The sequence below is a fragment of the Polistes fuscatus genome, unplaced genomic scaffold, assembly GCF_010416935.1.
Source record: "Polistes fuscatus isolate 324 unplaced genomic scaffold, CU_Pfus_HIC Scaffold3, whole genome shotgun sequence".
Taxonomy (NCBI): Eukaryota; Metazoa; Arthropoda; class Insecta; order Hymenoptera; family Vespidae; genus Polistes; species Polistes fuscatus.
The window spans coordinates 9,299,816-9,317,263 of record NW_025113107.1 but is presented as its reverse complement, the minus strand read 5'-3'; the positions used below and the strand labels follow the sequence as shown (position 1 = coordinate 9,317,263).

Sequence of the window (17,448 nt, the reverse complement as noted above, 5' to 3'; positions counted from 1 at the left end):
GTTTAATGTCCGTGTAATTAGATTGGCCACATAATCCATGAACATTCGTTAATGAGCTCTCGAAGGAAGCGGTTGTTTTGTCTACAGAAAGAAGTCTCGAGTTTCTTTGGCTTCTCCGCTGATTGATATAAATACGGTAAGACTTTAAAGATATATTTTATTTATATATATTTTTTTATGGAAAAATTTGTTCGAATTTTAAGTAGATTTTTGTTAATATTTTAATTAAATAATATACTAAATTTTGGGGTAATTAGCTATAATTTACAATTTTCTTTTATTATTACTTTATATAAGCACTTATGTTATCTTAAGGTGGTTTTTTTTATATTTTGAAACAACAATAATTTATTGTTTCGTGACTCTCTCTAATATTATATTTCATTTAATAATTATATTCTTGCAACTTTTTTCTATAGCGTGTAACATTCCTATGTTATGTATGTATATTTATTAGTAGTTTTCGTAGATTAAAAAATAATTTATTTATTTTATTAAGAACTACTTTCTTTCTTTGCCTTTCGTAGGAACTCGTTTTTATATATTTAATATTGCTCATACGTTAAATATATCAGAAAATTGTATCTGAAATCTGACTAATTATGATTATACAAATTATCAGTTTGCGTCTATGAAAAATGTAGCCTCTTTGTTTCGTATTTGTTTATAGTTATATACTTTATATTTTTCAAGGATTATCAAAGACAGATTATTATAAAATAGAAATGGTAGATGAATATGTTTTACGCATTTATCAAGGTTATTTTTAAGTATATATGTGAACTATAAAAACTTTTCTTACGAAATTCTAAGGTTACTTTTCTTTTATTCGCGGTTATTGCTTTCTTTTTTTTTTAGTTTTCTCGTGTAGGAACTCGTGAGCACGTTAACGAATAATAAAGGAGACTTTCTAATGTTTATTGTTTTTATTGTCTGATGCTTTTGATCACTTTGATTTGTTCTTTTTTTTTATTCGTAACTCATAGAAATTCATCGTAGTTTGTTGAATAATTTAACACTTAATTAAAACAAAATATTAATTTTACCAATAATGTTTAATTTAATGAGAAATGATAATAATATGAAATAATTGTAAATAACCTTGGTAATAATAATGCCGTCATATTAACTTAATAGCAAATGCAGTTGTGATTTAAATCATTAATAATTCTGAATATCAATAAATTAATAATGCCTAAATATTAATAATTCTAATTAATGTTATTTAATAAATTCATATTAACACTTTGACGTCCGAGCGTTTCGAAAAAATTTCTTCGCTTGGCGCCGGCAGCGCTATTACGGATTACTTCGCTCACGCCCGACCGTTCTCTTACTGCAGTGGCTCCTAAACTTTTTTGATCCATGGACCCTTTTTTATAGTCAAAAGTTGTCCACGGACCCCCAAGTGAGAAAGCTACTATAAAGCATAGGACAAAAATTTAAAAAAAAATTGTTGAAGAAGTATTTATTGAAATTATAACTTTTGTTTAAAATTAAATAGAAAAAATTAATGACTTTGATGAACGTGATGAGATTTTATCAGTATATTTATGTCTGGTTCGATGTTTGTGAGAAGCAACCGCGAATCCCCACGAGCACTATTTTATAGTCGGTTTCTTTTTTTTGTGATGAGATTCATAACGGCACTGAATCCACGTTCTACCGAATAGGAAGACGGGAAAGCAGTCAACAACTTCTGTTCAGTAACCTATAACGCAGGATAAAAAATTAGGATTTGTTTTTATAACCAGAATTTGTGGTATCTTTGAAACATTGGTTTAAGTTTCTCATTTGTGGATATTTTTTTATATTAATAATTAAACCTTGCGCGGACCTCTTTGGAGCTTTGGAACTTTGGAGCGACAAAGTAAATCAATTTAAAATTTTTACATTTAGTTTAAGTATTAGGAAAGAAAAATTTTATCAAATTTTTATTCTCTTCGTAACATTTCTCATTGCTCCTAAACATCCTTAACACTAGGTTTACGAACATTTCTTATATACCTATCTGTACGAACACGCGTTATATGTTAAAAACACACATTTCTTCAAACCATAACAATAAAGGACAAATTTCTTATATCTCTACCTATCAGAAAAACATATTTACTTATTCTAGAAATATCTAATAAATTTGTTTATATAGAAAACGCATTTATCGTATCCTAGAAATACCAATTTGAATATTCATATTTTAACCGTCTCTTGTCTTTATACACTTATTCACACCTTTATTTATACATTTTCCCTAATCCTACATATAACTATATATTTATTTAAACGCGTATATTGAATGTAATTTAATATAATATGATAAAGTATAGTGGAATAGAATTGTAAGTGTCGATAGTCTTCTCCCCCCCGAATCACTAATTAATTACTGTCGTATCTTTCACTGTTTTTCGTCGTAATTTTGAACTAAAACTTTGTACGTTTTACTTAACTAAAACAATCCTTACTCGTTGTACTTCTTAACATCTCATTCTAATTCATTGTACTTCGTAACGTAACATAACATAATCTAATTTAAGATTTATTAGTATTAATTTTATTAAGTTTAATAGTATTAGTGTTTAATTTGATATAATTGTTAAGAAAAATTAGGATATTGATAAATATTTTTAACCTTAACAGCATACACATTACTTTAAACCATACTCTCTTAACTTTAAACCATACATTTTACTTGAAACCTTACAATCTACTTCTAAACCTTACATTTTACTTAAAATCTTCTTATTTACTTTAAATCTTGCTTTTATCTGTTCCTTTATTGACTATATATATAAGAATCAGCCTGACGATCTCTCATGCGCTCGCGTTTCATTCCACAACTTTTCTTTTTTTTGTGTCTTTTTCTTATTGGTCTCGTAGGTCTAGGATACAATACGCACACGCACGCATGCACGCACGCATACACACATATACATACAAACGATCGTACTTACAATCGTGCTCTAAAATATAAGCACGAAAGGACACGGTCCAGTCCATCTCCTTAAGTTTCATACAGCCAATTCTTTTTTTTTTACGGTCATATGAGACATGACAATCTATAAAACCGCGATTGTTCTTATAATTTTTATTTTTTTTTCTTATTCTTATTATTATTTTTTTTTGTTTCATTAAAATATAATTTTAATTAAAATATAATAATTGCTACTTCACGAGAACGAATTGATTTATCCGATCTAACTGTGTTTATTAAACTATTTCATTCGAAAATATTTGTACATTAAAACGTGGGACATTCTCTCGCATTCATCGAATTATCGTTATTTTTATTTAATTATTATGCAGCTATAGTACAATGGTGTCGTAACCGCAATGTCTCTTCACCCTTCTTCTTATTTAACAGTCTCCCAAAAAAGTAACTGACAATATGAACGCATCTGTGTTTGCAAGTGATCCTTCAAAACTCTTAATACTAAACGTATAAAGAGCATCATCGCGTTTTGACTGTCGAATGTAACTAATTGTAAGTGATAATAATCTCTATCAAGCGTAAAGAATGATCTGTTAAAACTGTCTTTGATAAATTTTTTATTTTTGCAGCTATATATTAATAACGTTACCGTTAAGATACTGGTCGTCACTAAGGAAAAGGAATCACTAGAAATAAACCCAATCACTTATTCTCTGCGACAGTCAACCAGAATCATTGCTGTGAGAAGCCCATGACAATGAAGTCAAAGTAAAACCGCAGTACATCAAAATACAATCGAATACGCTCAAATGAAGGTGAGTGAGTGAGTGAGTGAAAGTGAAAGTGAAAGAGAGAAAGAGAGAGAGAACACTGGAATAGGGAGAGTTATCGGATCTTTTTCTATACTATCGAATACACGTGATCTAAACGATAATAAAATAATTTTTAAGATTTGTAGAATGCTATTACATACTTTATATTTCCTCTTTTATTTCAAATAACTGTAAGAAGAAATAATATAAATATAGAATTGATTCTTTGACGTGTTTGCATAAAAATAAAATAAAATAGATTAAATGAACAGAAATGAAACCACGATGATAGAACGCAGCAGTCATTGTGAGCTTTGGAGATTGAATATATAAATGCTCTCCCTACTCGCTATGCCCAAATCTAAAGAGTAACAACCTCCCCGCATTACGTTACCTTACATTACGTTACCTTACATTACGTTACCTTACATTACGTTACATAATATTATCGTTAATAATAAAATGTTTCTTATTTCATAACTTTATACATACTATGTATAATTATTATGCAATGCTTAAGTTACACATTATTTATCGATACAACTACCTGACGCGAACATCGCATTTACATAACCTTAATAAACCTGCCTCTTTATTTTACGGGAGCACGAAGCGATGGGGGTTCTTTTTTTTTGTATATATTTTTTTGTTTTTTCTTTTTATGAATTTCTCTACTAGTTTGCGTATACATATAGATATATACACATCCGAATGTCGAGAGATCTCTATACGATTTATACCTTAGTTGAATTTTATTTTTGCTTTAGTTCTGTTTATATAGTTTCATTTCGTTTCGTTCCGTCTTGTTTTTCCTTATTGCACACACATTCATATACCATATGATTTACTTTGCGAGCATCGCGCTCCTGCGAATACACTGCTATTACACATCAGTTGAAAAAAAAATTCAATCACACGCACTAGGTGAGAGACATTCGTTGAACTATAAACGTAAATTTGATTTCAAATTTAAAAAAAACTGTCGCATTCAAATGTTCATTGTACGCTATTTAAATATAATAAAATTTTTTTATTTTTCTTATTTATTCTTAAATAAGTTTCATTAAAAAATGTTTCTTTGCAGAAAGCCAGATGACGGCAAATACTAATTTAATAGGTGGTTCATATTAAAGTAGCACATTTGTCTCGAGGACAAGCAGCAGCCATCTAATATACCAGGATTTTAATTGGTATATTAGGGAGTCTAAATACAGGTATATAAATATATATGTTATATGTTGAATTTTTTTTCAACTGATGTGTAATAGCAGTGTATTCGCAGGAGCGCGAGGCTCGCAAAGTAAATCATATGGTATATGAATGTGTGTGCATTAAGGAAAAACAAAACGGAACGAAACGAAATGAAACTAAACAAAACTAAAGCAAAAATAAAATATGTTATATATATATATATATATATATGTTGGATTTATTTATCATAGGACAAATGTACAATTTTCGTGCGAACGACCTAATAGTATTTGGTGATGGCTAAAAGATATCAGAATTGCGAAGAGCCAAGACAGTACAAAATGCGAGTGCATTAATATAATGCGTCAGTCCCACACAACTCCGGTGAGATGGTAATTTTTATTTTGTAGTTAATGAGGATGATCCAGTGACATTGATTGGGCACGATCGATGTCAACATTGTTACCAACCACTCAATATGATAGTAAGTGTTTGCTGAAAAGATTGCCGAATATCGACGATGATGCAACGTGCCTTCCTCCCTTTTTACTTACATTATTCTTCACTCTTTTCATTATGAGTCTTCTTCCTAATCCTCCACTTCTTCACCTTCACCTTCCGCTTCATCTCCTTCTTCCAAATCTTCCTCTCCTTCTGGAATGTCATCTTCTTTGTCGTCTTCTTCTCCATCACCATCTACCTTTTCCTCTTCTCCTACTTCCTCCTCAATTTCTTCTTCTTCTATGTCACTATCACCATTCTCTTCCTTCTTTTGCTTTTTGGCCTCGTCATTTCTCTCCTCGGCCAGCCTCTTGGTTCCCTCGATCTCACACTTCGCGTCGGTAGGAGCTTTGTCGTGATGAATTCTTTTATATTTGATTCGCCTTAACTTGGAATCCTGAGATGCTTCTAGATGCTTTGATAATACCGATCACAACGTTGGAACTTTATCCAAAGCCATCCGGCTACAATACGTATCACAGCTTAGGTAGAATAGCTATCTACACGCCGGAGGAGAAACTAAGCTATGAAGGTCGGACGAAAATATTAAAAAGTGCCTCAAAAATATCAGCTGCAACGATAGCGTCACAGACCATAGTGCGAATCATACCATGGACAGGCCACTCGAACGGATCGGAAAATATCGAGTACGCTGATACAAGGAAACTCTTTTCCATAGATTCGCCTGTATTGCCAGCCGCATACTCGACATATCTATGGGCAAAGCACTGCAACATAGAAAATGTACGAGTTGGAGAGGTTTTATGGAGGTTTTAACGACGGATAACACTAATGATGTTTCCAAAGTTGTTTGTCTGCCTCTTATCAATCAGCCTTCTTCCAATATGAGCACTATCAACACAGCTTTACGCACCGCTCTAGTTGAGACTCGTCGAATTAATCAGAAAATGTGTTTCGAAACATTCGACCAACCATTGTACTATAAAGCTTGTGCGATTGTTGCTGCATCACAGGATATACTGAAAAATGTTGTGGTTCGCTTGCTCATGTCCTACTTGGGCTCAATCGGTCACATTATGAATGGCAGCGGACTTGAAGATATCTGGGCAGTAACATACGCTCCAGCATCAGTGAAAAAGATGTTGACGGGGCATGCTTATGCTCGTGCGATGCGTGCTCATATCCTTGACATTTATCAATCTGGGAGTAATGATCTGCCGTGAAATCGAAGGTGAAATACGTCAACAATACGACGAAGACGTTAAAGCTTTTCTCCAAAGTTGGTGTACAGAACCTCCGACTATCGGCGATTGTCAATCGGATCCTTCGATTACTTCGATTACTTCGATTACTGCGAACTTGACTACACAATTGGCAATTTTAAAAAATCGAGGACCTACAGCACAACTATGGGTGCAATACTTTGAGTGTGCAAAGTATTAAAGCCGTACATTTTACAAAACCAAACTTCCATCCGCAATTGGACCTTTGTCATTGATGGCGGATTCCTCCTGCAAAACATCTGCTGGCCGCATGGAGCATCCTTTAAAAGAATTTGCGAATAATATTACTCGAATATTATCCAAAAATACGGAGAAAATCCTTCGGTCGTCTTTGATGGATACACCGAGGAATATGTAGGAATAAAATCGTACGAAAGATACCGCCGACGACAACGGAACATGGTACCAGATATAGAGTTCAATGAGAGCACAATAGTGACTTTAAGTCAAAAAAGGTTTCTCTCCAATGTTAAGAACAAAATGAAACTGGTGCAGATGCTGTCGGAATATTTATGTATGCACGGTCTCAACGTGAAACTTGCAAAAGAAGATGCGGACGCGCTTATAGCGAAGACAGCGATAGAGCTGAAACAAAATACGGGCCGCGAAGTGGCAGTTGTCGGTACTGACACCGACCTGCTGGTTTTGTGGATCGGCTTATCAAATTGCAGTCCTCTGTATTTTTACAAGATATCGCCAGGTGGTAAAAAAAATACTTTGTATTGTACGGAAGACCACGCACATCTGAAGCCGTATATTTTATTTGCCCACGCATTCGCTGGATGTGACACGAGTGCCATGTACGGAAAAGGAAAGAAGAGCGTCATCTCCATTCTGCAAAAGAATAACCATCTGCAGACTGCTGTAAAAATGTTCTACAACGCTGCGAGTACAATGGAGAGTCTGTGTGAATGTGCAGAACAAATAATTGCACATTTATACAGCTTCAAAAATCCAAATCAGTCGCTCAGTGATGCTCGGTACGAAAAATTTACATCGCTGGTCGTGCACATCAACGTGGATATTCGATTGGCGGCTTTACCTCCAACGCAACTCGTCCTGCGAGAAGACGTGAGACGCACATTCTATCAAGTGCAATCGTGGTTGGGAAACAACTTGAATGCACGGGATTGGGGCTGGAAGCGAACTACCACAATGATGGTTCCTGTCATGAATACTGAGTTCAGCGCCTGATAATTTGTTGAAAATGGTAGGTTCTAAAATAAATTTGAATAAACTAAATAATTCAATGGTGAAACAAGTCGAATGAGTTAATTCTTGAAAATTAAAAATCCTATAATTTTGTAAAATATGAACCATATAGCGTTTCTCTTGTAAATTGAACACCAACGTTACCTTTGTTATACTTGATTCGAAGAAGAAAACAAAAATTAGTACGATATTTGGAATTTTGCAAAAATAATATATTGCAATAATTTTTTTAAAAATTCACGAATATTTAAAGTCTATACCGTTCGATTAATTTTCGCGAATTTGGAACGAACTGTACAAAAAATCATATACATTCTCTGCGCACGCAAATTCTTAATCTTTTTCCTTACATGTTTCCTACATGTCTATGTTTAGGTACAGTGTGTGTGCACGGGAGAATGCAAGACTTTTCGATGCAGCTGCCGAAAAACTGGGCTGCTTTGTACTCAAATGTGCAAATACTGTGGAGGACAATCGTCAACTTTTCAATCAGCACAGACAAGGATTTAGCAGAGATTCCAGCAGAAAAAAGACACGAGGATGACGAGGATATCGCTAGAAATGAATTTCTCGATATAGTCGAAGAATTGGACCCCGAGGATTCTGATTACGAGGAATTTTACGAGAATGAGCAGGAAGACGATGTAGAAATCGAATACCCTTTAGAAGCGATGTAGATAAATAATTAGATTTCGTGTTTCATAAAAACTCCGTCTCATCTTATTTTAGTTAAATGTTCGAATCATCCTTAAGTGAAGCATAATTTTCAATTTAATAAGAAATAACCTAGTACACTTGGAAAAATAAACCTATTTAATTTCTTTACAATTTCAGAAATAGAAACATTTATTACTATTTACATCGCTCGCGACTAACCTTGCCTTCATTATATTCTACAAAAATATACAAATAAATTTTTGTGACTCAAAATTAATATCAATTAATTATTCTAATGAATTTTATGGCAAGGCACAAAATTAATTCATTATTTTTATTCTCGACTAAATAATAATAGTTTCTGTTAAAATGAATTATTATTTTTCTTTTATTGAAGGTTCACTACTTTTGACAATAAATAAAAAAACGGCGTGCCATAAGCATCAAGATTCGATTTAAAAACGTCGCGCTTATAATCCAAAATATATAGATATACAGAATGCTCGACACTCGATGGCAAACACGTAAAATATTCGCTACCGAGAATGAAAAAATAGAAAGAGAGAAATATCGGATAAAATTAGCACCATTCGATTCAGCGTCGTCGACTTACCCTTAGATCAAAGAATCAGGACTGCACCTGTAATTCAGAAATTGGACCCATTTGAGTGGACTAGTCTGGATTTCACTCTCAAAAGGTATACTCTTTGTTAATTCTCTAAACCAAAGAGGCTTGTAGGCGTCAATGTAACCACCTAATAAAGAACTAACAAGGGGTCCGCCAGATTGACTTCTATCCGATTTTTTTCAAACTTTGCAGCACACTTGTAGTAGTCCATGATAATATTCGTTGTACTTTTTAAAAAACTAGATATTTAATCGTTTTCGAAAAGACGGAAGCAGAAATTTCGCAAGAATGGTCTCGTGTCTTTGATGTCGCCCGATCGATTCCTCGACAGAGAAAATATTTTTTTTCTGATCTTTTTTATTTTTTGTTTTCGTTATTATAAAGCATGTTATACGAAAACACGAAAAATAATAAAGCTATAAAAATCTTGGGCTCGAAAACGCACAGAAGTAGCCGAAGGCATTATTAGATATCGATAAACAATCTTAAAAAAAGATCTATCGCAGCGAATGAATTTTTTAAATTATGAAAAGACGATCAAAGAGTCAGCGAGTGTAATATGATCAAACACTATGCTGATTTTATTGTAACAAAATAACAGAATACATTTTTAATTATTAATAACTCTCTGTACTTGTATTTTTTTTACTTATAATCAATACCGACGAAACCGTATTAAATTTATTTTTAGTGTGTCTGTACAGCGAATATTATCTTGACAAATGTATCATTCCAAGTACGTAAAAAACTAATGTTTGTTATTTATTGCTTATAATTCTATTTTTAATTTTTAATTATATAACTTGCGTAATAATGTTGATTTCTTAATAAAATAATAACGTTGGCGAAAAGAACAAACTTCACACGATTTTTAATACAAATGCATCTCTTTTTATTATATTCCCTAAAAAATTGATATAACGTACTCTAGAAAAAAAATAAAATTAATTAAACATACTTTATAATAAAAAAAAAAACAAAAAATAAAAAAGACCGAAAAAAAATATTTTTCCCGTCGATGAATCGATCCGACTACATCGGAGAAACGCGCGAAATCATTTTTGCCTAATTTCTATTCCCTTTTTTTCGAAAACGCTTGAAATATCTTTTTTTTTTTTAAATACAATGAATATTCTCATGGACTACTACAAGTGTGCAAAGTTTAAAAAAAAATCTGACAGGTGTCAATCTGACGGTCTCCTTGTTAGTTAGTAAGTCTGTTTATAAGTCTGTATGGTGTTTTTATTAATAAGTCCGTATTCTGCATTCTGTAAAATCAAGGAAACATTCTGTAAGATTGATCAGTAGCGTAAAAGAATAAATATTAAAGATAAACGAATCTGAGAGTCAGTAAAATATATTTATTATCCGCGACTAGAATTATTCTAATAGCGTTGATTGAACCAGAGCCAGAGGCCTATCCCACCAGCAGCAGTAAAAGGTAAGCATCTTACTTTAATATTTAATTATCTACTTTCACCGCAATAGAACTCCAATCAAATTCATATTTTAACTACTTTCTTCCACTCCAGTTTCTTACATTCAAATTTCATCACTCACCAATCTAATCGCAATTCTTTAGGTTATTCCCTAGTAAAGACTTCACAGCTTGACTAAAAATAGACCACACTTTTTATTACGTCACAGGACGTAACACTATCTTTCATTATTTTACAATTATTGTTCATTTCAAGTTAAGGTTACTTTATCTTCTACTTTTTATTAGGACCTCGTCCTGTTATATATTAATGTTACTTGATTACTAAATTATTTACTTCATTCAATACTTTTCAATATTTTAAAGATATATACTATATTTTTGGTTATATAAAATATTATATTATTTTTCTTCATTATTTTATAATTATATTACTTATAATTTTTTTTTATTATATCATAGACAGGATATCTTAATTTTCTCTCGCCAAATATTACACACATATTTTACAAACAAAAATAAGACAAAAATGTTATATAAACATAGACTTTTAAATATTTTATTAAAAAGTTATAATCAAAAATACGAAATGATTAAGAACTAGTGTTTCGTCAAAAGTTGAGACAAAATATTTGCGATGTATTTACTGAAATGAAAAAAAATGAATATGAAATTAGTAATACAATAGGTTTCATTTTTCATAGATTTTTGTTCTACATTCATGATAACGGGTAGCAGTTTGAAATGGAATTTTATAAGACTTCAATCCGCGTGATAGTAACAAACAACACCAGATAATCATCATTTTATATTTTTATTTACAACGTTTTAATAAAGCATTGAAAAGCTTATGTTTATATGATATTTTGTCTTATTTTTGCTTGTAAAATATATTGGTAATGTTTAGTGAGAGTAAACTACGACACCCTGTATATATCACGATAATGTAATGAATTTAACATAATGTAGTTAGGGAAAGTTAAATTTCCTACATAGAGAAGGAAATAAGTTCGATAACAGAAGAATGAAACGGAAGTGATCCGTACTTTAACATCCCCCTATGTCACACAAACAAAGTGATCTAAGAAACCCACACCCAAATCAAGACACACTCTCTGTTTCTATCAGAGTGGAATATTTATATTTTATGACGTACAGGATATAACGAACGTTCACAAGAATATCCTGTGTAAAAAGTAACAGAAATTTTCAAACATAAGACACCTAATGTGAAAGGACGACATAAAACGAGTAGTAGATATATGTATATGTTTGTGGAATAGTGAAAAATCGGCCAATGTTAGCAATTCCTCGGCATTGCCCTCAATGCAAAGCGTTATTTGACAATGTAGGAAACAAAAGAATTGTTGCGGACTTTTCCCAAGCATTTGACATAATATTTACAAGATGACATTACAGTTGAACACCAACGGATTTTTACAAGCTTTAGTACATCATTAGTATCCATTTAAGGTATTCTTTCAGTAAAATATTTCGGTGAACCGGCTAGCCAATTCTGAAAAAAAAGATTTTTAAATTTGATTCTTTTTTTATAGGTGTGCTTATATTCTTGCAAATTCAATTTTTTATCAATTGGTGCGATATCGTAGGACGTTACGTTCTCGTCTGTCGGTCTGGTAGGTTAGTGTTCGATTCTTCTTGGGGTTTTCTTTTTTTAAGTTAGTTCTATCTTACAAGTTTAAAAATTTTTCTACATTTTGTAATTTTTAATTATATACAAGAAAGAGAATAAAAATATCATAAAAATATTGGAAACAATAAATTCTTTTAAATCTTGTGCAAATAATAAGAGACGATTGTTTACTAGAATTACAGTTATCATTTTATTTTTTAACCGGTAAACATAATAAAAATATATACAACCTTAATAGTAATAAGTAACAATTATATATATAATATATACTCTAATCATTAAAAATTTTATGCAATAAAATTAAATTAATTCAATAAAAATTTTAATTATTTCAATAAAAATTTTTAATAAATATTAATAAATGTATAAAAAATTTTTCAATCTTACAGATAAGAGATATTTATAAAAAAGGTTACTTCCCTAATAAGAATCGAACACTAACTTATCCGATCGACACGCGAGAATAGTACATCCTACGCTAACGCGCCAATTGATCAATGTTACGTTTTATTGGTTTTTTTGTACTTTTTCATTGATGTTATAATAATTATTTTAAAATGCCGAAATGGCACTAAGCTCCCTCATATATAATAACAAAAAACTAGATATATATCTATAGATAAATATTATGATGAGATTTATACTTGTTATAACCAATCATAAAACTATATTTTATCAGTTTAATATTTTTTGTAAGATGTTTTTCACTTTTGTAATGTACGATAAAAAGAAATTAAAATAAAAACATACTTTTTACAACCAAAAAATAAAAAAATCGCGCTAATTGAACAACAATTCAATTTACAAGAACATAAGCACATATATAAAAAAAAAGAAAATTTTAAAATCATTTTTCTCCAAATTGGCTAGTCAGTTCACCGAAATATTTTAGCAAAAGAATAACTTAAAAGTATACTACTGATGTACCCAAGCTCGTACAAATCCCTTAGTGTTCAACTGTAATGTCTTCTTGTAAATTCTTTGCAATTGTTTATTGAAATAAATTCATGTCGAACGTTTTGAAGTCGGTGTATAAATAAATAAATAATGGGAATAGGATGCGATTAACAAATAATCTTGAAAATTATTTAATATTTTCTTTCACACATAATAATCTACGCATTCAATTTTCTTTCATAGAATTTTATATTCTTAGGAGTTTGTTAGTAAACACATAAATATATATATGTAGGATTTCCCCTCTCCAGTCAGTCTTCCGAAAAGATATCTAACGAATAAAAAGGTAAGAATTCCGCGATGTTGTCAATAGGTTGATATAGAAGAGAAACCTTTCTTAACGAGGAAATGCAATATATTTTAAATAAATTAAATAATAATACAATATATATATATATAGGATTCGTGAAAAAATTGGGCCGTTGGACAGACTGGACCGGGACTCGAACCCGGATCTTCCGCTTTCCGGGCGACTGCTCTTTAACCAATTGAGCTATCCAGGGCCCACCGTCCAATCTCCTCACGAATGCCTATTTAAGTGTTTGGCTTGGAGGTGCTCGCATCCCACATATATATAAGACGTGCTCGTTGCTTGGCTATTAAACGATGACTGCTTTCAGAACAACTTTACAATCTCAATTGCCACGTCGGTCTTTTCCGCCGCGAATTTATACATCTTTTCTCATCTACGTTCTTACTTCTTTTTCGAACCTTCTCGACCCTTTTCGATCGTAAGACATCTAGATCTCTTCCTTCTTACTTCGGTTCGAGAATCTTCGAGAAGCTTCGGCATGATCATATTCAGTTAGCGACAAGCCGATATCGCCTTATACACCTTGTAAACAAAACATATTTGAAATAGAACGATCTTCTTCATCTTACAACGTACTTTCATACACATTCTCACACGGACCCATACACGCACTTTTTCTTCCTACCGACTGTCGGTTGTTTATCTTATGTTTCTTATTCATGGTCGTTAATCGTCACTCACGCCGCTTTTGTTTTTAAGCTACTGTTACTACACTCCTACATATGAATATATACATTTAAAAAAAACATTTAAAAAAAACTCTAAACTTGTGTTAAAAAGGAAATAAAAACTTGTATGTTAGTAATATAATATAATGTTCCATAGAGATGAAGTCAAATCGTATTTAGTCATTGTAAACGTAACATCGAAGAATTTATTTTACATCATAAAATGTATAAAACGGTAACTAAAATTATTAGCACTCCCATTAAACGTGATATTGTCAGTAGTTCATGATCGATTTCGTATATAAAGTGTACCTCGTCGGACAGCGTAAAGCAAAAAATGAAACTAGTATTAAGGGACATACATTTGATAATAAGAAACAGATTAAACGTAAAAAAAATTTTTCCAAAATTAAACCTAACAATAAAAAATTAGATGTGTTAATAAAAGAGGAAGAAGATTCGTCGTATCATCAACGTCCGTTAGCGAATCGGAAATACAATTTATTAAAAGAAATTAGAAAAACGTGAATGTACCAAAAGTATTAAAAAACAAATCTACAAACGTGAATGTACTAGAAGTATTAGATAACAAATCTACAAACGAAAAATATCAACGTGAATCTACGTGTAAATTATTTGAAAGTCCGGAACGTATACCGTGATATTAAATATATTGATCACGATAATCTTCTACCTTTACCGTCTTTAATTTCTAAAACATCAAATCATCTTTCTTCGATACAAAGTATCGCGAATAAAGAAAATTATGAAGTAATTAATGTTTCTTCGGATGAAGGTATCAAAGAAATTGATATTTCTTCTGTTTTAAGTAAGTAATTTACGCATAATTATACAAATAGGTTACTTATTTTTTTTTTTTTTAATAATTTTGTTATTTGACAAATTGACAAATGCGAGTATAAGTCATTTATTATTGCTATTAGAAAAATCAAATGAGGTTAAAACATATCCACTGGCGGAACCAACAAAATGAAAAAGAAACTTCTTGAGAAATACGATATACGATGATTGGCCATCAGATTATAAAGTATCAACGTATTATGCTGACTTATTATCGAATAAATACGTGAAAGACCATGCCGATGAATTTCCTACAACTTTTTCAAGCTTGCGCGAATCGTCAAATAAATAATGAAAAATCTGATAGAGATGAGAAGACAAATAATAGCGGTGAGTTTTTATTGAAATCATTACTTTTTTCTAATTATTATTATATTTATAATATATAATTGAATTTACATATATCTCATATATTTATATATAATTATTATTATAATATATAATTATATATTTTTCATCCAATATATTTTTGTAATACATTCACACTTATAAATTAAGTAAATCAATAACTATATATTTCAGCAACATACAGTATAGAAAATGTTTATCTCTTAAGTAGATTCATTAGAAATGTTAAATCTTTCGATGAATATCAATTGAAGTTATTCAAATCAAAAACATTGTGTAGTATTATGGGAACTGTAAATAAAGAAATGGAATGAGAATGAAAAATGAGAAATGATAAAAGAAAGAAAAATGAAATAATCTTATTATAAAAGATCACATTTGTGTCGAAATGATAAAAATCACGAATGTTATTCCTTACCTTCGACGTCCTCGTCGTTAAAAAACAATTCTAATGTTAAAATTATATCGATTGAAAATTTTAATTCTAAACTATACAAAAAACGAGCAGACGCTAATCAAACATGTTCTCGTAGAGTCTCTCATCAAAAAATTTATATTCTATAGAAATTACATAAAAAAGAGTAAAATTTGATGGCATCTACCTTACCGACACAAGCTCTAAAGCTTAATATTGATTTAGAAGTCAGAAAAAGCTTCCTTTTATTATCATCAACTTCAGAATTCCATGTTATTATTTTGTAGCAAGATTTGATATTTTTATAACGATTCGTAAACAAAATTTGTTAACAAAAAGAGAAAATTTTGTGCGAAAACAACGATAATAATAATGAAAAAATGATCATCTACGGTTCTGTATGGAGTGCAGAATTCCTTAGTACACCAAAGGAAATAATAAAAGCTTTATTTGATGAAAAGTTTTATACTCCTACAACAATACAATCTTTAACATTGCCACCAGCGATATTTGGAAGAAGAAATATTCTTAGAGCTGCTGAAAAAGGCAGTGGGAAAACTTAAGCATTTGGTATTCCTCTATTTTAAATGGCATATTAGAATTAAAGAAAAAACATTTATACACACAGAAAACAAGATGATGGATTAGAAAATGAAAGCAATGAGGAAGAATTGGAATGTTCCAACGATGAAGGTAAAAATATATATCTAATTGATTTAATTAATAAATTGACAAACTTCATTTAACTCAACCCTTTGCGCTCTGAGTACTTTTTTCTGCCTACAGTAGATAGAAACTGAAAGATTCTGCTAAGAAGTATGACGAATAACGAAGAGCATAGTACGACGTTGTAAGAGATGATTTTGTTAAGAAATAAGACGTTAAAAGAAAAAAAACACGACGATTATTAATTATTGATTTGGACAGTTATAGACAATTACGATTTTTTCTCCTATCAAATTATATCTTTAAATAAATCTATATAGTAATATATATGTTATAGTCCAAGTGGGAAATGCCACAATTATGAGCAATTCCAGGCGTTTTTAGGCGACGTAGAAAACAGGAGAATTGCGCTTTTCCTAAGCATTGTACATAATGCTTACTTAGATATTCTATAGAACACCAAATGCAATTTAAGCAATGTTAAGAAGTATACATTATCGGGCAACATACATCATGCCGCCCGTCACACTCGACCACACCAAAATCAAACACACACAACGCAAAAGCGGGTGTTTTCAGAACAACTTTAGTCGCTTTCCGCGCAAGATATGTTAATTTCCTAAGTCAATGAGCCTCGTGGGCGTCAGTATGTTCGTATGACTATCCAATGAGGAACAAAGTTCGTATATTCTGAAAACTGTTCGTTGTGGAAAGGAAGTAACTTGTCAGGGAAGTGGGGGCAGGAATAGGTTTATAAAGAAGATCAGGAAGCAAACCAAGTCACTTTCGTTTGCCCTGTTGAATCTTGTGTTTGTGTTTCTCGTTAATAAATGTGTATCTGCTTTACGTAAAATTAGTGAGTTTTTCATTAAAATTGATCGTTAACGTGAAAGAATGGATTACAAGATAATTATATTTAACAGAATATATTTTAGTAAAATTAGTTATTTTTTC

General features: G+C 31.2%; 1 protein-coding gene and 1 long non-coding RNA gene across 3 annotated transcripts; both read left to right on the top strand.

The window, feature by feature from the left end:
• Positions 1-3,355: 3,355 nt before the first annotated feature.
• On the top strand, positions 3,356-5,083 carry LOC122519122. Of its 2 annotated transcripts, XR_006304253.1 has the most exons (3): positions 3,361-3,481; positions 3,559-3,744; positions 4,826-5,083. It is a non-coding gene; the product is annotated as an uncharacterized LOC122519122 (long non-coding RNA). The 2 variants fall into 2 exon arrangements; XR_006304252.1 differs by lacking the exon at positions 4,826-5,083 and having other exon boundaries at positions 3,356-3,481; positions 3,559-3,772.
• A 1,886-nt stretch (positions 5,084-6,969) lies between these two features.
• On the top strand, positions 6,970-8,819 carry LOC122519118. The gene is made up of 2 exons (XM_043638374.1): positions 6,970-7,887; positions 8,265-8,819. The coding sequence occupies exon 1, from the start codon at positions 7,077-7,079 to the stop codon at positions 7,869-7,871; it is 795 nt and encodes a 264-aa protein (XP_043494309.1). The 5' UTR covers positions 6,970-7,076; the 3' UTR covers positions 7,872-7,887; positions 8,265-8,819.
• The last annotated feature ends 8,629 nt before the right edge of the window (positions 8,820-17,448 follow it).